Source organism: Phocoena sinus, chromosome 3, assembly GCF_008692025.1.
Source record: "Phocoena sinus isolate mPhoSin1 chromosome 3, mPhoSin1.pri, whole genome shotgun sequence".
NCBI lineage: Eukaryota > Metazoa > Chordata > Mammalia > Artiodactyla > Phocoenidae > Phocoena > Phocoena sinus.
Window position 1 is genome coordinate 115178174 of NC_045765.1, and position 25437 is coordinate 115203610.

General features: G+C 40.1%; 1 protein-coding gene across 1 annotated transcript in view; it reads right to left on the reverse strand.

Annotated features, from left to right (window-relative positions):
• Positions 1-2488: 2488 nt before the first annotated feature.
• ARHGEF28 (Rho guanine nucleotide exchange factor 28) overlaps positions 2489-25437 on the reverse strand; it is a 129361-nt gene continuing 106412 nt past the window's right edge. Inside the window, exon 28 of the mRNA XM_032626938.1 lies at positions 2489-3701. Coding sequence (XP_032482829.1) covers positions 3538-3701 — 164 coding nt within the window. The 3' untranslated portion in view covers positions 2489-3537. The remainder of the gene's footprint in view (positions 3702-25437) is intronic.

A 25437-nucleotide genomic window follows, 5' to 3' on the forward strand; every position in this document is an offset into this window, starting at 1 on the left:
CTCTGTGGAACCTGATCAGTTACCAAGTTGAGAGAGACAGTTCCATGTTTTCCACCACTTGTACCAGAGTGCTTGGAAGAGTCCGAGATAGATGGATTTTCTCCCTGGACACCTTGATCCAGAGGGGAGAAACACGTTCTGCAGAACCTCCAAATGTGTACTCCAGTGGTCTTTTCTTTTGTGTCTCTGGACTTTTGCTTGGGTTTCTCTCCTTACTTGGAATGTCTCTTCCACACCCTCTGACTCTACTTCTATTTCAAGCCTCAGGCATCTCCTACTTTAGGACAACTCCCTTCATTCCACATATTACTGGCCCCAACATGCCCTTTCTCTGAGCTCCCATGGTGATCTGTATTTCTCAGTTATCTGTTCATGTGTTTTGTCTTTTCCAACAATTTGCAGGCATATTCATCTTTACAGGCTTCCTAACAGATTGTTTGGCCTTTAGCAGAGGGTCAGTAAATGTTTACTGAATGAGTTGAATGGAGGTTTAGAGATGCAAATGAGTTGAAAGCTAACCTTATGAAGCCTTAGTCCACTCCTATAGCTAGCCATCTCCAGGCACCTGACCCCTCTATTCACTGTTTCTGGCTGTGCAGGTGCAATCTGCCTAAGGACTGGGACCAGGCTGACCAATTATTAAAAAAAGCTTATGGGGGGCTTCCCTGGTGGCGCGGTGGTTGAGAGTCCGCCTGCCGATGCAGGGGACGCGGGTTCGTGCCCCGGTCCGGGAGGATCCCACATGCCGCGGAGCGGCTGGGCCCGTGAGCCATGGCCGCTGGGCCTGCGCGTCCGGAGCCTGTGCTCCGCAACGGGAGAGGCCACAACAGTGAGAGGCCCGCCGCGTACCGAAAAAAAAAAAAAAAAAAAAAAAGCTTATGATATGATAATAATAGCTAGCATATGTTGAGTGATTACTATGCCCCAGGTACTGTTCTAAACACATTGCATAATCATTTAATTCTCACAGTTCTGTAAGGTAATCATCCCTGCTTTATAGATGAGGAAACTAAGACCTAGAGAGGTAAGTGACAGGCCAAGGACACAGCCAGGAAGTGGAAGGTCTGGCTCCAGAATACTCTACTGCTACGCCTCTCTCATTGAGAAAGACAGCGATGGTTGAACCTTAAAAACCTCAGTTTGATCCTGAGTTTGAATGGTGTGTCCTAGGTCATAAGAAGGAAAACATACTCCTTTTCACTTTTCGCTAATCCCACGATTTCAGCTTGCTCACCTTCTTCATTTTATATAGCCCTTACACACAACATCACCACCACCGCCTCTGCAGCGATTATCTTTCCCCTATTCTGAATGAGCAGGGCTCCATTTGCGAGTGGGCTGGAAGTGTCGCAGGCAGGACTCCAGCAATTATGCAGCCCTGATGAAGTGCAGAGAAGCTTGGACTACAAATGAGATGCACATGAATTTATGAAACCTGGAAGGAACAGGGCAAAAATGTTGTTTTCCTTTCTGCAACAAATCTCTAAAGGGATGAAGGTTTCCTTAAGATCTTCAATCGGTAGGAAACTTATTTATGATGCTGAGAAACAGGGTGGTTTTCTCCTCAGATGAGTGAATTTATGTTAGAGCCACAGAGTGAATTCCACGAGATCTGAGCTCATTACTTAGCGAGGACAAAGTGAAAAGGAAGAACTTATCAAGAAAGTGTTGAGACTTAGATTCAGTTAAGAAGTCATAATATTAAATTTAAAAATTACCAAGAGGAATCTATGAATAGAGATTTATCAAATAATGCTGAAGCTTCCCCTGGGTGGCTACACAAAGCCCCAGAGTTTGCAGGGCTTGAAAATGAACTGAGCACATGTATTTTTAAAGAACTCCATGGGGATTTTGAACATCTTTACCTATTTTCACGTATGGTTATTTCCATAGCCTATGTCAGAAAAAACGGATATTTATAGTTATCAGAGCAAGGATTTATACTGAAATATCTATACGCTTTTAATCTGAAGGATGGAGAATTCTGGAATAGACATTATTGGAGAGAGAGGGAAGATAGATCTTTCTCTCTAGATGTCTTTAGGAATAGAAGATGCACCTTATAATTTAGGAGTTCATCTTGGAGATGAAGAGACTGATTGAAATTTTAACAAGCTATCATCCATTCTGTGAAAATCAGTCTCTGAATCTGTTAATACGATTGTGACCAAAATGGCCAGAAGAGACAGGAGTCAGAAAAAAGTGTCCCCAAAAAGTTTTTTTTTTTAAAAACTCAGATTAGACTTGCCCAAGTGAAAATATAGGTTACTTATTCCACTGGTAACTTAAGTGGGAAAAAAACATAACGGAACCAGGGTGAATTTTTTTCTCTTCCTATCACAGCTCCCTCCTGGTAAGTGTTGCAAGTCTGGGTGAATTTAGTATTCCTCCTTCATTTTCATTTTTAATAAAGGGAGATTGTGTTTGAGTGTGAAAGGTGTATTTTACTGTGGTTCTCAACAGTTTTAAAATTTCAAAGTAAACTAGCAAGGGAATAGATATTTATTGACACTGACCAAAACATACACAAATACTTCTGAAGAACAAACTGAAAACATTTCCTGGTTTATTTTCTCACACAGAGACCCATAGTACCCTGAAAGCAAGATGTGCCAGTTTTCCTTTGTGGAAAAGCACATTCAGGCAGCAAGCTTCTCCAAGAGAGCAGTTTTTGTCCTTCAGTAACTGCTGGGCAGCGATCCCTCCAGTGAGTGGTGGTCTTTGGTGCTCCCGGGACCAAAAGGAGGCAGGGCCAGCTGAGAGAAGCAAGGGCTAATAAAGTCTTACTTCCGTAGCAAAGCGTTGCTACTAAACTTTACCTCGAACCGACTTGCTGGGGCCGTGCCTCTGGGCCGTGTTGAAAGATGCTGCTGAACTATGACTTCAAAGCCCACAAGCATTAGGACCACGAAGGTGCATCTGAACAGTCTCTGCCCCAGGTCCCAAGAGTCCAGATTGTGTCCACAGCAGAGCGGCCACCCAGTTAGGACAGGGGTCCAAATAGGGTACCTCTGTTGCTTGGTGACTGTGACAGCTCACCACCAGGGGTGACCCCTTTGATGTCCCAAAGACTAGCTAAGAAAAGTTCTTTTCCACATCCTCCTGGCCTTTGAGGGCCCTGAGGTCACTCCTAATCAGCTGCTGTGATTGTGAAAATTTGCCAATTATATCACTCTTTCCATCCAAAGTGCTTCACCTAGATCTTAAAAGGCACTTCAAAAAACAAATGATCCCGTAGAAAATACAATATGGAATTTTACTCTAGGGTCATAACAACTTTGAACATATTTCTGCTTATCTAAGTTAATTTCTCCTCCAGGAGTCTGGAATTAGGTGTGATAAGTTAATGATGATACAAACAGAGTTGTTTTCAATAATTTAATTATTAGACTCATGCCCCCAAAATAAACTTGCACGAAATATTAAACATAACTCCTAAAGCAATTTGGACACAGTCACACACACATCAGGAAAGGAAAAAAAAAATTCTCCCCCAAATGCCTGTATTTTGTTTCATTTGGAAAAATAACAACACAATTAGAGGTAAACAATAGTTTCTTCTGCTCCATCTCCAGTTTCGCCGTCTTGTCTGGTTACTCTCTGTAGATTTAGCTTTGCTTCTGCTATGAACGTCTGCAGCTGAGGGCCATGCAGATTTGAGTCCTGGGGGGGCGGGCATGCAGTCTGAGAGAGGTCCAAATCTGCAACAAACAGCACAGGTCACAGGAGAGTCAGCTTGGGACCTGCAAGTCAGGTGAAACTAGGAGTCAGAGTCAGAGCCCTCGAAGATTGGGAAATGCTGTGGCCATAGAGCTAGCCACGGAGAGAATGACGAGTCCAGCGAGAAAGGAATGAAATGGATATCTAATGATTTAATCAAAATCACTAAAATGGTTGGTTGGGTGTACAAACATCGCCTGTGGCTAAAAATAACCTTTACAAAATACTCCCAGCAAAACCGTCAAACAAAAACTTGTTACCATCTGTGGGCTGTTCAAACACTGCACCTGCTGAGAAGGGGGTGCCCAGTTATTTTTTAAAATGGGTTCAACATCTTAGAAATAGTTACCTACCCCAGCTGTGTGCAATAAGCCATATTTGCATCTGCACGCATCTTCCCTCAGAGTAACTCAAAGTCAAGAACTGATCTGGAAGACTCAAATAAGGTACCTGGGACTTTCCTGATATGGGGAGAGGGAAGGGGAGAAAGGAGATGAAGGATGGAGACCCTCCATGCAAATCTGTTAACAACACACAAATCACTTAGCAAAAGGAACCAGGTTCCTGGGGAAAATCATTCTGGTAACAACTGACTGGGTTTGTTATTTTTCTGGTTACCTAGCAACAGCAGGGCACAGCCCATTTCCCCTTTTCTGATAAAACCCTCTAATACATGGTTTAAAGGAAAGGCAAAGGGGGATTTTGATTTGAAAAAAAAGCAAGGCTGTTGCTGCAAACCATATTCTCTGCATTGCTCCACTGACCATCCTCCCGGAAGCTCAGCTATGTGGGAAAATTACAAACAACCAGCTTCAGTTGGAGCAAAAAGCAGTCTACATGGAAACCCAGGTGGGGAAGATGCAGAGCCCTGAGGCCCACCTGTTCTTTTTTCAGTCATTAACAAGAGGTCATTCTAATCCTGGCCACATTTTATTCAAAGGCTCTATTATTTAGATGGATACACATAACTGCTAGCACTCTGATGACAAAAATGCTTGTAATTTTTACGCTCCTGACAAGGATCTTTGGTTACTAGCGAAGACAGGAAGCAAGGGCCTGGCTGGAATGAAGAGCAAAATGTCCTCACAGGGCTCCACCTTCAGGGATGCGGCTTCCTTTGCTGCACCCCCTTTCATCACTTCTTCCAGTAGGAGGCATAGCCAGCGGGAGAGGGGCAGCCAGGGCCGCAGGAAGTAGACACAGGTCACCTGGAGGAGCTGACCTGTGCCTCCAAAGCCAGCCCAGGAGGACGCTGGGGGGAGGGGAGGGGAGAGGTGGGGAGGAGAAGGGAGGGGAGAAAATGGAAGGGAGGGGAGGAGAGGGAAGGGGGAAGGGGAAGGAAAAGGAGGGGAGGGGAAGGGAGGGGTTGGGGAAAGGAGGTGAGGCTGCACTCCACAGCTCTGCTCAAAGGTTTAGGCCATCCCTAACTCTAGGTATCAATGGGGCACAAAGAAGAAAATCCATTTACATTGGGGTGACTTGATTCTGTTGATCCTAATCCCGTACCTCAAATATTGGGCTCTCACTCACTACTGAAAACATGACTACTGAAAATGCCTCTAAATCCACCACGTGTACGGTGCCTTCTCTGGGCACAGCAGCTGTTCCAGGCCTTTTACAGTCATCACCTCCTTAAGCCTCCAAATGTTGTAACGCACAACTTACAGATTGGGAAGCTGAGGCTCAGGCTAAAGTCTTGCCCACCGTGCAGCTAGGAAGTAATCCGGATTGGAACTCAGAGGATCATTCCCACTCGCTCATCTGCTCAAGATTCTCATGGTCCCCATTTCTTGTTGTGCTGGAAATGACTTGACCATCTTTGCAGAATTAAGACACCCTGGATGTGTAATGCTTAACCTCCCTAAGTACCAAATTTTGAACACTTACCAAAAAAAGAAAGAAAAAAGACATTCTGAGCTCCTCCAAACCGACACAGTAATTACTATAAAATTAGGAACCTCCCTCATTCAATCAGGTAAACACAAAAAAAAAACCCAGGCAATGATTTCACTATCAGGGCAATACAGATCAACCTAGAATGTTCTCTGTCCTTCGCCTGCCTGTGGTCATCACACATTTTCACACTTTTAACTCCTTTTCCTAGCCATTGAAATAAAACCATTTCACCTCTAAAAAATAAACATTCCCAGTTAAACTACTGATGTTTAATATTATGCAACCTAAAAAACAAAAACGTGCCTCAGAACTTCCATCTAGCAGAGGCTGACAGACTGGAGAACAGTTCACCTCTGCCACCAACCACAGCGCTGCCTACTAGCCCACAGAAGGTCCAGCCAGGGTGCAAGTAGTGCTACAGGGAGAATGAACAATCATCCATTGAAAGAGGCAGTTGGGACGAGATTGCTGACAAATGTGACAAAGCCGGGCAGAACGGAAGTCCTTAATCCATGTAAGTTTCCTTCCTCTGGGTTATGAAACATGTAGCAAAGAATCCAAAATACTGGTGATTCTAGGCATCTGGGAAGTCCCCTTCATGGTTTCAAGAAAAGACTTGTTCAAAAAGAGCCCAAGAACCAAATACATTTCAGAAAGAATTCTTTTATCTTAAAGGCTCCAGTTCAGGAAGATAGAGAACCAAGAGTAAACACTGGGGGAGGTTTTTCATTTGTGTGTGAGTATAAGGCAGGCAGAGAGAGAGAGATTTAATCAGAATTTTTTCAAATAATAAAAATACAGGAGAAAAACATCTCCTGGACCCTAAAGTGAATCAATGGCCCACGTTGTAATCCCATATGTATTAAGGTTGCGCTTGTGTGTCACCTGGAGGGGAACTCAATTTCCTTCTCCACGTTCCTTCTTGGTTTCTACCTGAACTACTTAGGCAAGGTCAGACAGTCTGTCTTTGAAATTAGAAACCGTTCTGTGATTTCTGATTTTATTACTCCATCTCAACCCTGAAAGGACTCCAGCACAGCAACTGTATATTTCTCAAGGTCAGCCACCTTCTTCCACACGCTCTACCCTAGAGAGTATGATCGTCATATAGAACCCTAAACTGAAAAAACATTTGTTAAACCCTCATTGATTCAGAAAGCAGAATTCTTGGGGAGTAGAATTAATCATCCAATTTTATTTGTGATCAAAATGCCTGTAAATTACTGGAAATAAAAATAGAATACCTCTTTTTTTGTGGAGAAAAGAACCCTCTTGTACTGTTGGTAGGAATGTAAATTGATACAGCCACTATGAAGAACAGTATGGAGGTTCCTTAAAAACCTAAAAACAGAATTACCGTATGACCCAGCAATCCCACTACTGGGTATATATCCAAAGAAAACCATAATTCAAAAAGACACATGCACCCCAATGTTTGTTGGGGTTATTGCAGCATTATTTACAATAGCAATGTCATGGAAGCAACTAAATGCCCATCGACAGACGAATGGATAAAGAAGATATGGTACATACATACAATGGAATATTACTCAGCCATAAAAAGGAACGAAATTGGGTCGTTTGTTGAGATGTGGATGGATCTAGAGACTGTCATACAGAGTGAAGTCAGAAAGAGAAAAACAAATATCGTATATTAACGCATATATGTGGATCCTAGAAAAATGGTACAAATGAACCAGTTTGCAGGGCAGAAATTGAGACACAGATGTAGAGAACAAACATATGGACACCAAGGGGGGAAGTGGTGGGGGGTTGGGGTGTGTGTGATGAATTGGGCGATTGGGATTGACATGTATACACTAATACATGTAAAATGGATAACTAATAAGAACCTGCTGTATAAAAAAATAAATAAAATTCAGAAATAAAAAAACAGAATACCTCATTTTTTAATAAGCAAAGAAATATTAACACAATCATAATTTGGTCAGATAAAAAACCAAATGCTCTTATGATGAAACAAAACTTCAAACTACAAAGAACCTTTTAATCTACTGTCTCAACACAACTGTCCCTCTTAGTTGACATAAAAGAAATAATTTGATCCTTCCCATACCTCTGGAAACTCAACAGAGTGAGCATTATTAACCTTAAAATAAGGACAAATAGGCTAAAACACATCAAAGCCTAGCTAAACCAAGTGGAGAAGTAGAATCTTGATGCACGTTTTTTTTTTTTTCCTATTTAGCTGAACTTCTCTTCACAGCCTAAAACTTATTCCTTCACAAGAAATTTCCTCAGTCTCACTGTAGGGTCTAAGTCAGTCTTCTCATGAAGTTTCTAAAAATGATAAGTATACACATTTTGGCTGGTCCTATCCCCTTTGTCTTATGGGCGGGGGGCAGAAAACACCCAGGCCATGGGCTGTATGATGTGCTGATACCCAGAGACAGTTCCCCAAATCCCCCTATTTTTAGCCCTTCATTGTAGCCTTGAAGGGCTAAAAATGCATTTGTTGACATTTGCATTTATCATTTTCACACTTTGCTCACCTGCTACTGGAATTTCAAACTGTGAAAGAAGAGAATGTGGGATCTGGATGACATACAACCATAGTGATTGGCACCTGAAAAGCTGACACGAGCGGGAAGAAAAATTGGCCTTCCCTGCATCAGCTCACCATCATTATTCTTTTGAGTCAACTGGATAATTGGTTATTTGCAAGACCAGACTGTATAGTCAAGGTATAAAATGCAACCACGTGTCACACTGAAAATGAATGAAGTCCCTCCCAAGCTGAGAAGTGAATGAAATCTTTTAAACCACAAGGTCAATGTAACCTTGGGCGAGTCACTTCCGCTCTCTGGGCTTCAGTTCATGAAGGATTGAACTGAAATCATCATTCAGGCCTCTTAAACTTCTTATACTGTAGAAGAACGTTTACACCTGTGTTTTGGCTCAGTAATGCACCAAATACTATTCTAGAAGTGCAACAAGTGAATGCATTTTTCAACTGCTTTCTGCTCAAGGAATACTAATGTATTACCTTAAGTTGCATTTAAAATAATGTTTTAAGGGTAATTTCCGGATATATGCCCCACCCTTCTACTTTCAGTCTTCCCTACAACACGTATTTGAGTTGAGCCCACACAGCCCTCAGAGCACAGGATTTGGAAAGCTACCTAATGAGTGGAAGATAAGGTCCCCGGTTAAAATCTACACTTGATCTTCCCTTCTATGAACAGCAAACCTAACAGTAGTTTGTCATAAAGAAAGCGGTTGCCTATTGTTTTAAAACATTTAATTCATGTAGTCTTTGCCTTTTTCTGGATTTTCTGAACAGAAAAGCATTTTAAATCCTAATAATTTTTAAAGAAAAGCTTTGTTTCAATTTCAAAGCACCAGGATAACTTCCATCATAAACATTAACTGTCCAGGTCTGAATTTAACTCCACATTACCCAATGACCAGACAGCCAGCAGCCCAGTGCTACAAAAACACGTTAAGTCAATGTTCGGATCATTGATGATGCATGTCAGCCCTCTCCGTGTCTTATCCCAATCCATTCTCCCCAAGAAGACTCACAAAACAGAGCTTCACGTCTCTGGGTCCTGGCTCTGTTCTTGGTTATTTTAACGAAGTGTTCCGACTCATACTCTTTACTACTGTATCCCTCGTGCAAGTTCCTATAATCAAAATTCACACTTTCCTAGAATAACACCACCTCAAACAAATTGTCATTCATATTCCAAGTCTGCAAAATAAGTTGTATTCACCCATTTAATGATCGATTCATGCTTATACTGTGAAACATTTACAAAATTGTTTCCTGAGGGCATTACTGGCAATCACTATTTTTTTCTCAGGAGCATTAATGCACAGCATTTTCCTTCTAATGGAAAACACTTAATGTACAAAACTCAACGTGTCCTCAGAGCTAAGGAAAATTTTTCTCCCTCACTGCTTTTGCTCAACTGCATTTCCCATAGTGAGCCACAAACAGCATGTGAGCATCTGGCATAAAAACCAATCTGGATATCTGAAGCCAATGATCTCAATGAGTGTTAGGATTCCCTACATTACTCCTCACGTACCACTCCTGCACCTGAAATACAATAACCGAAGGGTACTCTGGGGTTGTATACGTGTAAATGTGTAATGTAAGAAAGCAAACTCATAATTTTTTTAAGTTGTGACTGTTAGAGTTGGGCTTTATTTTCTTACCAGTAATTAACATATTTGGAATAATCTATGTTGGTTATGTAGGTAACACTGATAAGAAACACAGCAATTGAAGCAATCAATACAATCAAGTTACAATTATGTCAACACAAGATGCATTATGATACGTCAGTTGTCTCTGTGTGAACTTTGATTTGCTCTCACACTCTCTCACCCAGAAGGGTGCCCGTGTTACTGAGTCATGACCTTAACATCAGCAAGTCCCACGGGAAAACGGGGCAAGTGCCTCCACCTTCCCCTCTTCTCTGAGATGCATTTCAAAGTGTGTTTCTCTAATCAGGATACTAATAGGCATTAATGATAAAAGAATACAGTGGTCAAGTAAGTTGATGAAACTCCGGGTTAATCAAGTTTCTTTATTGACATATTCCTCAGAACTTTAATAGGCTCACCTGTATTATTAATCTCTGAAAGGGAAAAACTGTATGTGGCAGGTCCCAAACTCGGGGAGCTTTTTCTCACAGTGTACTTTTCAGTGTTGTGTTCTATGTAATATACTTTGGGGAATAGTGCACTAGAGAATAATAAATCTATTATAGACTAAGAAAGAAAGAGACAATAAATGACCAAGATGCCAGAATAAATCAGGGGTGGGAAGCTGGAAATAGGTGAGGTTTTCCAAATTCAGAGACTCTTGACCCTGTATATAACATCTATAGCAGACTTGGGCAATCATCATCAATGGCTGCTAAAAGCATTAGGAGAAGAGCTGATGGGGAACTTTATAATGGATGGACAACATCCGAACCCACGGGTCAATCTTAATATCGCAAAGAGAGAAACAGACACCTCAAGCCTCCTGATGGGATGCAAGTGGAAATATACAACATCTACAACATAGGAAACAGACAACTCCATCTATGAAGATTTTTTCATGTCAAAAAATAAAGCCTGCATCTAGTCAAATATCAAATATCTATTCCCAACTACCAGTTTACAGGAAATATAGAGGCAGAAGACTACATTAAGTGACACCACAGGGATGCAATCAGCAAAATCCAGAATGTAGAAAAATTTTTCAGGAAATATATTTTTTTCAGAAAAAAAAATGTCTTTTCACCAAATAAGCAACCCAGTCTTTTCAACAAGTTGTAAGATTTTTTTTTAAAGGCAAGGGAACTTTAGATTAAAAGACTCGTGAGATATACAAACCAAATGCAATACATGAAATTATTTGGATCCCAATTCAAATAAACCAAGGGAAAAAAAATTGAGACAATCAGAGAAATTCAAGTACTGAGAGTATGATTTTAAGTAAAAACTGTTAAATTTTTTAAGGTGTAATAACGATACCGTGGGGACTTCCCAGGCAGTCCAGTGGTTAAGACCTTGCTTTCCACTGCAGGGGGTGTGGGTTTGATCCCTGGTTGGGGAGCGAAGATTCCACATGCCTCATGGCCAAAAAAACCAAAACATAGGGCTTCCCTGGTGGCACAGTGGTTGGGAGTCCACCTGCCGATGCAGGGGACACGAGTTCGTGCCCCGGTCCGGGAAGATCCCACATGCCGCGGAGCGGCTGGGCCCGTGAGCCATGGCCGCTGGGCCTGCGCGTCCTGAGCCTGTGCTCCGCAACAGGAGAGGCCACGGCAGTGAGAGGCCCGCGTACCGCAAAAAAAAAAATAAGTGATACAGATTCAGGTACGGTCTTTGCTCTTGCCTGGAAAATCTAACATCTCCTCAGTGAAATATAATTCAGAAAAGGTCTCATTTTATACCCTGAGTCCATTTGTCCAGAGCAGTGAATTGATAATGTTCTTTTAGAATTTGGATTCCTATTCTTTAGTCTTCTGAGTTTACTTAAAACTAAAAAGTAACATTTTTTAAGCAATAGGAACTAAAAGATGTACATCTAGTCCAACAATATCTGAGTAAATTTCAGTTCCTAACAGCAGTAGGTGTCAACATATAATGTCAAAATAATGAATGAATTAGTGAATACCTTATTCAAAAATTCTACCTACTGTAATTAGAGTTGTGGGAATCACCAATTTGGAATTCTTATGTTTAGAAAGTACCTTACAATTTCATTTATTCTAATCCTTGTCTTCTCAGTAGGAATGAAGCTGAAAATGCAGTCAAGATAGAACTGCACAATAGGGCTTCTCTCTTTAAGCCACTAACATTATTTGACCTTGAGTCAAGCATTCAATTCAAACCTCACACCAATCCACAATAGTAGGTACACTATGGAATATGAAAAGGAGAGCTGAAAACAAACCGAACTTGAAAATGGAACACAACTCAGGAACACAAGAAGCTGAAGAAAACATCCAAAAACCATAATTAACATCTTCAAAAAAAATTTTTAAGATATTTCGGCCACCAAGCAAGATTCCATAAAATAGGAACTATAAGAGAACAAGGAAAAATCTCTTAGAAATTAAAAATATGCTGGCTGAATTTTTTTAAAAAATCAATGGAAAAGTAGGAGGTTAAGGATGAGAACATCTCCCAGGAAGTAGAACAAAAACATGAAGAAATGGAAATAAACAGAAAAAAAACCCCAGAAAAATCAGAGGCTCCAAGAGGTCCAATTTATAATTGGAAACAGTTCCAGTAAAGATAAAACTGAAGAGAAGCAATTTTTTGAAGAAGAAAATGTCACAGATTCGAAGGAAAATATATTTCTTGATTGAAAGAGTCTAATGAATAACCAGTAAAAATGATTTTAACAAAAGATCAGACTAAGGCATATTATAAAATTCATCCAAGAATGAATAAAGTGATAATTCCAGAGGCTTCCTAAAGCACAAACAGGTTACAAACAAAGAATTAGGAATCAGAATGGCATCAGACTTTTTAACAGCAACGCTGAGAAGTGGAAGAATCAAATCCTTCAGAATTCCGAAGGAAAATAATTTGGGTATAGAATTCTAAGCCCAGATATATTATAAAAACCAAGTATAAAAGTAGCAAAAATAAATAAAGGAAATGAAAAAGACATTTCAACTGATTTGGAAAAAAAAATCCTTTCATTATTAGACCTTTTCTTAGGAAGATTTAGAGATACGTTCCAACAAATAAAGGAATATGCCATAAAAGAGAAAGATTGGGATTGAGGACAATAGGATCCAACACAGGAGAGATATGAAGAGATGTCCCAGGTGACAGCTACACTGCTGGCTGGGACAGCAACAAGGGCATATTAGAGTAAGAGGACAGAGGATTCTGGAAGGGAAATTTCCAGGAAGGAAGATGAAGCTGATAGATTTTGGAATGTGTTGAGTGTGTGTAAAATAACATTGATCAGTTATTGAGAGAAGTATAGGAACTCTCGAGGAAAACATAGGAGGTAGAAAAAAAGTGAGCAAATGAAAAAATAAGGCAGATGGTTAAAGTCTCGGTAGGATAGAACAATGACATTATTTTTAGTAGCTTCTGTTCATACAGTTGATTTTTCTCCATCTTAAAAGGGCTCAGCTCTCACAAATGTCCTTTTCTAATCTTAAATGTCTACATATAAGTATAAATATGATTTTTCGGAAAACTACTTCTCAAAGTACGAAATATATTGAGCCCATTCAAAAAGAATGAACGTGTCTGTATAATTAAGATTAGAGACTTCTGAAGTTCTAATATCTGCTGTTAGAAAAAAACCTTTATAAACAGGCACTTCAGAGAGGAAGAAACCTAAAAAGCTAATAAATATTAAAAAGGAACTAAATCTCACTGGTAATTAGGGAAGTACAAATTGAAAGAAAGGGGTTACCCATTCCATACCCATGATATCGGCAAATATTGAAAAGCCTAACAATGCTAAGTGTTGGGGAGAATCTGGAGAAACTCGACCTCTCGTACATTGCTGCTGAGAGTTATACTATATAATTTTAGAGAGAAATCAGTAATACCCAGCGAAACCAAAGACAACCCTACTACTTCTAGGTGTTCGTAATCTACATAAACTCTCACTCATGTGCACAAGGAGATGTGCATAAAAGGATGTTTACTGAGAAGCGTTTGTAATACAAAAATATTGGAAACATCCTAATTGCTCATTAGTAAGGAAATGAATATGCTGGTGTTTATTCACATAATGGAAGAGCATACAGCAGTTTAAAATTAACTATTTGTGCTACATGTACAAATGAGTGAAAAAAATAAGTTGCAAATAGACATACACACACACACACACATGGAGTGGGGGAGAAAGGGAAGAAGGGCAGGCTGTTTTATACTATCACTACGTACATATGTATCCATAAACAATATATCATTTTTTGTTTTCCACTACATTTATATGTATCCATAAATGATAAACAATATGTCATATTTTTGTTTTGTTAAAACAAAACAAAAAGTATGTTTATTGATACATATATATGTTTAGGGCATAAAAACATACTGTGGAAATGATATACACCAATTACAGGATATTGGATAACTCTGAACAGGAAAAAAGAAAAAGATAAGGGGAAGGGATTTCATATCTAACATTTCTTTTAAATAAAAAAAGGGGGCTTCCCTGGTGGCGCAGTGGTTGAGAGTCCGCCTGCCGATGCAGGGGACACGGGTTCGTGCCCCGGTCTGGGAAGATCCCACATGCCGCGGAGTGGCTGGGCCCGTGAGCCATGGCCGCTGAGCCTGCGCGTCCGGAGCCTGTCCTCCGCAACGGGAGAGGCCACAACAGTGAGAGGCCCGCGTAACGCATAAAAAAAAAAAAAAAAAAAAAGGGCAAAGAGATATCTGAAGCAAATATGGTATAAAGTTAACATTTGTTAAATGCATGCCTGATACAGATTTTCTGTACTTTTCTGTAAGTTTGAAATTTTCATAATTAAAACTTTTATGTTAAAAAATGCATGAAAATACACAGCAACCAATTGCAATATGTGGTCTTTATTTGCATACTGAGTCCAAAAAACAAGCTGGAAAAAGGACACACGCACTACATTTATAAAACAATTGGAAACTTGAACCCTGACTATATGTTGATATTATGGAAGTTTTGATAATTTTTCCTAGGTGTGATAATAGTTTAAAAAAGGGAGCCTTATCTTTCAGAGATACATACTGAAATGTTATGTATCAGTATATGCTTACAGATGATTTTTAGAATTTGCTTCAAAATAGCACAGGGTGTGTGTTGTTGCTGGGCATGGGGGATTGGTGGGTAGGAATCTACATAAATCACCACTGGTCATAATTTCCTAATTTTTTGAAGTTGGGTGATGGTACATGAGCAGTTATTATACTCCTCTGCTTAATTCTGTACATGTTTCAAACTGTGCATACATTCAGGTAATCAGGGAATATGTCAAGCTCAAATTTTAAATCAAAACAAATTAAGATGTTCCAACCTCAGAGTCCCTGTTAAGAACCAGGGACAGCTTTTTAAGATTGTGCTGAATTAAACAATATGTAGGTCTCCAGCTACAAGGACAGGGCAGCATTTTCATGGCATTCAATTCCTCTTAAGGCTGTAGAGACCAGGGACTCCTAAGTACCATGGCAATAAAACTGGAAAACTGCCTTCTGCATGACTCTACCCACACTGAAAGAGTTATGCCTCTCATTTTGCTGAAAGAAGACCTGAATTCATTTCTCTGCCAGGTGAATAATGCAGAAAATCAACCTAGGAATTTTAACGCTGCATTTACTTCTTACTGGTTCAGCAGAGGGAAAAGCAGATGTTAAAATTCTTAAGCATACCAGATCCAGTGTTTTTCTTTAACCAGAAGAAGGCAAGCAATTAGATCAAACACACCCAAGCTAATTAGTTCTACCTCCTTCTTAATAATTATGTTATTACCAGACTTTTTAAAAAAGGCACCCAATTCTTTAAAGGTATATAAATGAGTGTTTTTTTCTCTTGATCAACTACAAAATTATGAGATGTCAAAGAACTTACATGCCTTTTTCTGTTCTGAGAAGTTGGTATGTACAGTTTCCAGAGCAACATAAAATTTTTTCTTTTTAAAAACGAGAATCACTTTGTAATTCTTATCTGTTTGAAATAACATTTGCTGAGAAGCCAAACCCTGAAATATCTTTTCCAACTGCAGCTTTGAATTTATGTCACTCAAAAATGATTAACATTTTAAAAGTACAACATAATATATAGAAAATGTTTTGTTCAATGTAAATTTTCACACTCAACATTCTTTTCATATTTATGTTTGCAATCAGAGGAAAGATTACTACATTACATTTCTGGAAATTAAACTTAAATACTTTTAGAAATTGTACCATTAGAGAAGTAGGCAGTTTGCAGAACAGAGGCAAAATTAGGACTTTATTAAAACAGGAATCAAATGAGAACATATATACTAAGATTAATTACTTTACTCCTTGGAGCCATCTCTTCCTATAGGAGATGATTTTACATTGTCTTATGCGTACAAATGCCATGTGCAGCTACTCTAGACGTTAATATTTGTGCTTCCTGACTTGTGACCTATGACTAACACTGGAGCCTAAGAAACCAATTTCCCTTTAATTATCTACCAGGTGACACAAATTCCCAAGTTTACACTACATCCTCCTCCTTTTAGACAGATCTCTTTCTTCTGTAAACAACTCTTTTGAAGAAGGAGCCATAGCATTACCATACAATTTAACTTCTCTTTAGTGGAATCAGTCACCAAGAGCAAAGAGCAAGTAGCCTCAGTGACTTAGTGACCAACGGCCCCAGCGCCTTCCAGACCAATAAGGGCCACTAAGCACACTGCCCTCTGATAGCCTGTTACCTCACAGAGTAGGAAGATGCAGACACAGATAACTATAAAAGAGGTCAATGAACACTGTCCACAGGCGGACACCACTTCAGAGATCTTCCAAAGAGAGCGTTTTTAGATGTGGTAGCCAGGACAGGCTTCAGAGCAAAGACAGAACTGGAATTGAGCCTGGCTGACCAGCATGTCAACAGGAAGAGGTGGCCTCGGGTGGAGGTATTTTAGGTAGAGCTCACCCCTACTGCAAAGGGGAGGAAATGCTGGATGCCGTAAGAAAAGAGAGCTGTTGGGTCTGGTGGAATTATGAGTTAGTGCAGATAAATCAGAGGGGTGGGGATGTGTTGGAAGATTGTGGAGGGCTTTGAATGGGAATGCTGGGAGTTTTAACTTTAGGAGGTAAGTTTTGCAGCTGCTGGTGATCAGGACCCTTCTATGGTCCCGTGTCTATCTACATACTTGGCTTCACCTGCACATGTAGGTCCAAGGCAGGGTCAGAAGGGAGCTGTTATTCCCCATTTTTCATCTGCTTGGAATAAGCCCACATTTAGCCAGTCATGTTTCCATGCCTTTGATGGACAGAACATTATTTATTTTTTCAGTTAGTAGAGGGTGTGTCAGAAGGAAAACTGTTTTGAGCTTCTTGTCCATTCACTCTTCAATCAACACTGAGTGCCTCGTACGTGCCCTGCACTGGGTCGGACACCAGGGAAACCGAGTTGAACAAGACTTTGTCTCAGCACCCAGGAAGTTTATAGCCCATACAATCACTTCAAAAACTCTTCCAGTTTCTTAAAAGCTAAATAGGCACCAATTCTAGGATGAATTCTACTCCTAGGTATTTATCCAAGAAAAGTGAAAACATAATTCACAAAAAGCCTTGTACAGACTGTTTATAGCAGTTTTATTTATAAGAGCCAAAAACTAGAAATAAGCCAGGTATCTATCCACAGAAGACTGGATAATTGTGGTAAATTCATCTAAGCAAGATTCCTTAGTAATAAAAGGGAACCAATTACAGATTCATGCAACAGCATGGATGCATCTCAAAAACAGTCTGTTGAGTGAAAAAACCCTGGACACACAAAGGTACGTAGTATTTGATTCCATGTCATTCTAGAACAAGCAAAATTAACCTGTGGTTGATGGAAAGCAGACGAGTAGCTGCTTCTGGGAATGAAGGTTGGTTGGTAAGAGGTAGAAGGGAGCTTTCTAGAGTGATGGCAGTACTCTGTGCCTTGAAATTCTTTCCACAAAAATGACTGAATAATAGAGTTAATATCTGAGCATTCAATGTATGTAAATATCTCAAACAATATATAGCAACTTAAGAATCCAGAGGGAAAACAAGTGACAAAATATGGTGGAAAGTAACACAAGGATTTACTGGACACTATAGAATCACAAGGAAGCCTCCTAACCCAGATTGGGAGGGTCTGGATGGGCATTTGGAGGAAAGTGACCCTGGAGCTGGGGTCTTGAAAGACGAACAAGAGTTTACCAGGTTGAGAATAAAGGGTGGAGGACAGGATATTCCTGAAAGAGGAAATAGATGTACAAAAGGAGCAGATTTATGGCCTTTCACATAAATGGAAGAACTTCCTATGGCTGGACCACAGGGAGAGAAAGGACAGAGCAGCATGAGATGAGGCGGAGAGATCAGAGGTCAGATCAGGCCTCCAGGCCCAAGCACATAACCTCCTGCACTTCATCAGCAATGACTAATTTCAGCACACGGTGCATTTGAATAAGCCCAAGGAAGGTGACCCAAAAAAGCCCTAAGAGGACTGGACACAAATCCTTATCCACAGGCCCAAATGCTGGCCTAGGGGCTAAACAAAACTCTATCTAAAATTCATTGTGTTGTATCTGGTATTCAGGAGACAACCCACATGGTAAATCACGTCGGCGTATGTCGTTTGGATTTCAATTGTTCCTACGGGAGAAAGGATGTATTTGAAGGGTGTACCACGCACAATGAGTTTATATCGACACCCACTTACATCACTGGTTTTCTTCCTAGTATACTTTAAGGAATAGTAGCCCTGCAAGGTTCTGGGCCGGAGAAGAGGATGTTGTGGTTAAATAGGTTTGGGAAGTGCCACTTTTGGAGAGTCACAGTACACATGAGCACAATGAAAGTTTTGAAGAAGTTGTGTACTCGCCAAACCGCCATTTCCCAGTACCATCTGATTATGGGAACCTTCTATCATGTACTGTGGAATGTTTTTCGAGAAGTATCTATTTAGATAATACTCCAATGAGACACAATATGTCCTTCAGGTCCCCAGAGCAACTATTTTGGAAGCGGCCCAGTGGATGAAGCAACTGAATGTTCTTCCTAGTGCTCTGCTCCTTTTTTAACACAAGGTGTAACAGTAACAGTGACAATAACTGTGTCTACTAAGTGCTTCCAAAGTTCTCAGAATTGTACGTTTCGTCTTATAAAACCCTCATACCACCTACAAAGTAGATACTGTCAGAAGTCCAGTTTTACAGATGAGGAAACTGACACACACCAAGTTTAAACACGTGCTTAAGTTTTCACAGGTGGTAAATCTGAACCCAGGCCTTCTATCTTCACCACTATGCCACTCAGCCACCTCCACTGTTCAATATTAATCAAGTTTATTCCTTCATGCATTCATTTGTTAATCTATTCATTGATTCATTCATTCAAATCCCTCATGTAAAAGTGAAGTACCAGAAAATGCACCTAAAGTTCATTACATTGGAAAAAGCATCATTTTAGTCTATGTTTGCTGAAACTTGGTTTAGGAGGTGGGAGAAGATGGATTCTTTATCTTTTCATCTTTGAATGACAGGGAAATATCACATCACCTACCTTCTTCCCATGAACATATGTCTCGTCTTGATCATTCTGGTCAAAAATGATATTGCTAGGCAGGTTTCCGCCCTAGTGTTTTTTCTGGGTCCTTGTTGAATTAGTCATTTAATCAAGCCCTTCATGAAATAAATTTTCTGAAATTTTCCTGAACCACACATCCTCAAAGTTAGCCAATGGTCTAAAAAGATAAAATAACCATCTCTAAAAAAAATACCCACCATATCTATGTATTACCTATATTTTAATTTGAAATATTGTAACTCCCTGGCAGCGGCATTTGCAAAAACCCTTCCATATTCCTATCAGAAGCAATGATAATTTCTTTGAGTAGGATAATTTTAATGTGATTTTTCCCAGTACTTTGCTCATACAGTTAAGATTTGAGCTTTTCCCCGCTACATCCATTAAGGTAATCACCTCATACCCAGCTCAGAGCAGAGGTAGCTCATAAAAGACAAATGTAGTATCTGATCTTTCACGATGCTTTACCTCAGGCTGCTTGTTCAGCATAAAATAACTAAAATTAAAAAAAAAATCTTTGCAGATAGTTGAGTGAAGTACCCCAAAAGGCAGCTAAACACACCCTCCCCCTTGCAGTACTGCTGCATTCTCCTTTCAAGGGGGATGGGATCCCAGTCCGCAGTCCTCGGGGACACATCAGTGTGTGACTGTACTTCCTCACACTGGAGCCCAAATGCAGAATAGGGCCTCACGATTATGCTGACTAACAGACCATCACATTTTGGCCCAAACCCTCCTTTTGTTTTCTCCTTCCAAGCTATGTGCCAGTGAAAAGTAGTTTGCACATGCAAAACTTTGCGGGTGCATTTTAGAGCTCATGCTGAACAGAAGCATCAAGTGTCTAAAAATGCAGGATGAGCTCTACTTTGTGTATAATCTATCATGCCAATCTGGACACATTAACAAGTCATCAAAAATAGGTTAACTATTTTTGGTAGGAATAAATTCATCAAGAGTCAGAAGTTTAATCTACTCATTGGAAGTAACACAGCTTTAAAAGCCTTTAGTTTCTTAAAAGAAGGTTCCATTTTAATCAGATGGAATATATATTAAGAATTATACATTCCATATTCTTGTTATATAATAACATCCCCAAAACAGAGCCATATGGAAACAAGTCAAGAAAACACAACCTACATTTATCCAAGGGTTTAGGCTTATGTAATTTTAAGAATATTTAATAGCTCCATATTTACTACACTAAAATAAGAAGAAAAAAAAAATCCAGCACAGCTAAACAGTTGACTGCAAGGGTGCGTCTGAAATGACAAGAATACAAGCCTAAGATCCTAAACACAGATTCTAGAAGCTTTTGGCAAAGCCAAGTATGTGAAGTCTCTTTCTCCTTGACTCCTAATATCTCACCATCCCACCTTCTGCCATCTGCCTGTAGCAAATGTCAGTGGATTCCCAGGATGGAAGCATGTTTCCTTTCTGATTCATTCCTAAAAGACTCCCCAAAATATGGCCTACTGCAACTGAGCATGACTGCCCTGAATTCACGGGAAATCACCAAAGCCATTGCCTTCTTTCAGCCATCCAGAAGAATCAAGAATCCCTCCCATCTAAAGGACTGGTGTCTGAATCGAACACGTACAGACTCCTATACTGACAGCCCAAACCATCTCTGAGAAATAGGAACTTCAAAATTCAGAGTCTACGAGAAAGTACTGAGGCTTCTGAGGACACGTTAGAAAACAGAGCGTTAAAATCACCTCCTGGGGTTTTGCATGGACAGGGCTCTGAGCAGGCGATTCCTGTTTTTTGTTGCTGGCGGATTTATGAGACTCTTAGAACGCAAGGTCCTTATTGCAATGTTATAACATTCTGTGTGATACATTGATTGCAAATCACTGCACAGGGTGCCAAGATCGCTGGTAGGAAGCAGGTCATTAAATAAAATTAAAACTCTGCCAATGTTTTGCTTGTAAATGCTTCTTCCAAAGCTTTACAGCAGCACCAGTCCTTACAAAATGACCTCAATTCACCTGAGAAGTAGAGTCTCCAGTATTTTTGGCAGATGATCCAAATATTCAATATTTAATCCAAACATCCAGCATGTTATGTTTTAGGAAGAAAAACCTGTAGTGTAATGAAATTTGCACAAAGAGAGCTATGGAAAAGAGTGAAAATAATTAAATTCTGCACAGTCGTACTGTGAAATTGTTCAGCAAAAGGCTCAGGGTCCTATCCTGCAGAACTGGGAACCTCTGTAAGACCACATTTTTCCTTAGGTAAGCCTTCAAACCAAGCATTAACATTTCAAATTAAATTGAATTAATATCTTGCCTAGAAAGCGAATGGATACCCTGGCCCCTTCTCCAAGCAAACTCCACAGTGATTTATCATGGCAAGTTAGCATCTCCACAGATCAAAACCCAGGCCCCGGCTTACTTATTATCTGGCTCGAAGTCTGAGCAGAAAAACAGGACAAGACGTTGCCTCCTCAGCCAACTGTTTCTGGGAACTAACCAGCTGAGGACACATAGGTGCCTTTCAGTCAGTCTGTCTGGGGTAGAGCAAAGGGATATATTTCTTAAGATGCCACCACATTTAATTTTAAGATTGCCATGATAAATAAATGATCTTTCAGGCAATACTTTAAGGCTGACAAGCGGACGGTGGTACCAGGGAAATTGGTTCACATTCTAAGAGTGTACTTAACGAAACAAATACTAATTGTTTTGCCTGGGGAGATACACTGGACTGTTAAATAGGATTTAGCAGAAGAAAAAGGGTTTAAGAAAGTGTTTCACTGATGTTGAGCTAGCTGCCCATGTTTAATTTACTGGTGTTCAAGCTACTTTACGGTTAAAAAAGAAATACCCCAGTGAACAGATAGGCTGACTAACTGTTGTTCATATAACAATTAAATGCTAAATTGTTTATGTGACGTCTTCCTAAAAGGACAGCAATGAATTCATTTCTACTTGTTTAGAATAAATTAAGGCATTTTATGGAGAATATGTTTTAACTGTTTGAGCTTTCATTTGCTACACATGGCCATGTGGGGCTATATGTACAATATTCTAAAGGGAAAAATAACTCATATAAGAAGATGCTCTCTAGAGTTGAACAAAGAGTACCTATATCAAACTGATAAATGAGACTATACGTCTGAAGACAAATTTATTTCAACATTAATGAGGAAGAAAAGTTGGCAGCTGTTCAAGTCTGCTACCTAGAATCCAGAAAGTTATTCATGGCAAGCAATTTTATAGTTATCCTGACATTTCAGGAATGCCACCTCACATATACCCATCTTACAAAAGTTTTCAAACTCACTCGACCCAGGTAGCTAGCCTGAAGCACCTGCCTACTCCACCTGTATTAACCCCCATCACACTCCACAAGTCTACTGGCTTTCCTCAACCTGTTTCAATGCCTCAGTGAAGTCAAGCTGTGTGACTCAAGCTCATAGTTGCTTTCATTTCTGCTAAAGAGTGTGGACCTTGACTCCTTCATTCATGTCACAAATTTTTATCAAATGTTCATTAGATGCCAAACACTGTGCACTGTGCTTTGTCAACTGTGACAGAGCAATGAACAAAGGAGATACATGGAGCGCCCCACTCTCTTGAAGCTTATTCTACAGTGGGACAGGCAGACCTTACATAAATTAGTACACATGTCATTAATTCACATTATGAGAAGTGCTAACAAGGGGTGCTTCCTGGTGCTTCTGAGCCTTGATTTTTATCAGTCTATACAGGACTAACAAGGACAAATAAATTCAGGATAACTGAACTCAAAAAGAGATGAAGGTCATAAACCAGAATACAATTTTTAAATTTAAAATTGGTTTAAACCAAAATACTCCTGTTGGGTGTTCTCAACATTTTCTTTCTGGCAGGAAAGTCTATTCAGGGAACTCAAGTATTATTAGAAGTTTTCCTGGGGATATATTGATATAATGCAACCATTTATATAATGCAACCCATGAGGGTTGTATGTTCCGTAGATATGGAAGTTCTACATCCCAAGTTGAGATGTTCAGTCTTGCTGCCAAAATCTCTCTTACATTTGGTTCTGAAAACATGGCTGACTGATGTAACTTCTTCTCTCAGAGAGGAACAAAGGGAAACAAAATGCTGTGACTTATTTCCTAAGACAGTTCCGGTGATATACTAACAAACACCTCCTCTTAGACCAATATGGAAAAGTAGTTAACCTTTTATATTCTAATCTATTTCCAGTCTGAGTAAAAAAATTCCCCAATTTACATATTTTAAAAAAAATCACATTTGAAACTATTGGCTTCCTACTGACATTTAGGAGACATTTTCATTTCTATCAGCAGGCCACCTCTGAATCACAATTACAATGAATTCTTTCTACCAGGTAGGGATGAAGCTGAAGTTCACCGGATCCCAGAACATGCTTGGCAATTTTTTTCTTTTTAAGTTCTGCTAACACTTCCTTCTCTTTTGTACAGATGAGGAATTAAGGCTTAGGAATCATGCAGCAGCCATACGAGCCTGAGTTAGCATTTGAACTGAGGTTCTCTAACGTCAAGCCCAGCACTCCAGGCTGCCAGTGCAGGGGAAGCTAACAGGATGGCTGCTTCAGAATCACTTAAGGAAAATGTCAGATACACAAATTTGCAGGCCCAGCCAAGTCCTACCAAGTCAGAATCTCTGCACAGAGGAATTCATATTTCTATTGCCTTCTCCCAGAAACCATGGTACACAGCCAGCTACAGTAACCACGGTTCTAGCAGCCAATCCCACCCACGGCATCTCACTTCTCATGAGCCTCACAGTTAGAGGGTGGCCCTCCGTAACACCATCACAGGATTTTGGGAGCTGGAGTTGGGGGCGAAAAGTGAAAAAGAAAAGTTGTCTTCTTTGAAAAACAGAGACAGCAACCACCATCTCACAGGATGTTGTAAAGGGCAAATGAGACCATGAATTCAAAATGTGCTTTTGAACGGCATGAAGTGCCATATAATATTACATTAATTCACCCAAACGTGAATTAATTGGGATGGAATTTCCAAGCCAAGAGGAATATAAACTTCTCAATTTAAGTGAAAAAGAAAGTACAAGTTAGACCATCTATTTTTACAAATAAAGTTTTACTGGAACACAGCTAATCTCATTCTTTTTTTTTTTAACATCTTGATTGGAGTATAATTGCTTTACAGTAGTGTGTTAATTTCTTAATGTACTGTCTACGGCTGATTTAGAGCTATAACGGCAGAGCTGACTATATGCGACAAAGACTGACGGCCTGAAAAGACGCAAGTATTCACTGTATAGTCCTTTAAGGAAAAGTCTGCCACGCCCTCTGAACCAGATGGTCATATTTTTCTTAGGCAAACATTAAACATCAGTCCTTAGCTGAACACCCCACATTTTAGGCAAGTCCTGAAAATTGAATTTTCACGGTTGGATGGACATGGGGGTGAGAGAGGAGACAGTCCCCAGATTCTGATTTGTGGAAGGCATGATGTTTTCTTTGCCCACTTTGGGTCATTGTCCCAGGAGTCATTGAGACTGACAGGAGCACGCCTTATCCTTCAGGTATGTTTGGTACCTAAATGGTTACAAACTTTCCTTGCAAACCCAACCCTAATCACTTTGAGAGTAAAGCCCCACTGTACTAGAGAGGTCAAATATGTAACCCACAGACCACATATGTGTGTATGTACATGTATGTATATATGTACTTGCATGTAGGGTGGGTTAAGCTAAGGATGACCCAAGGTCAGGCCTAACCCCCTGGAATCCTTCATACTGAGTAGGTTCCCACTTTAGCAGCTTGTTCAAACCAAATTGGAAGCTCGGCGGGGATGAACAGTCAGCCACACGGCTGGCTGGCTGCCTCTGAATCCACCCACCTGCTGGTTTTGCTCTCCTGCTGTGTACTGGGCTCTATTCACTAAGGCGGGATGGCCCTGGCCCAGCTGGCTCACATAGCAAACCTGCCCCCAGAGAACTATGCAGTCAGGAAGTTGGCAGTGAGCACCCTTGGCTCACCAGGCTCTACAAGCAAATGGCATGTTTCCCTTTCCTGGTACAAAATCTGCAAAATCATCTATACTTGTCAGTGAGAAAAATTAAAATTAAGTCTTTGAGC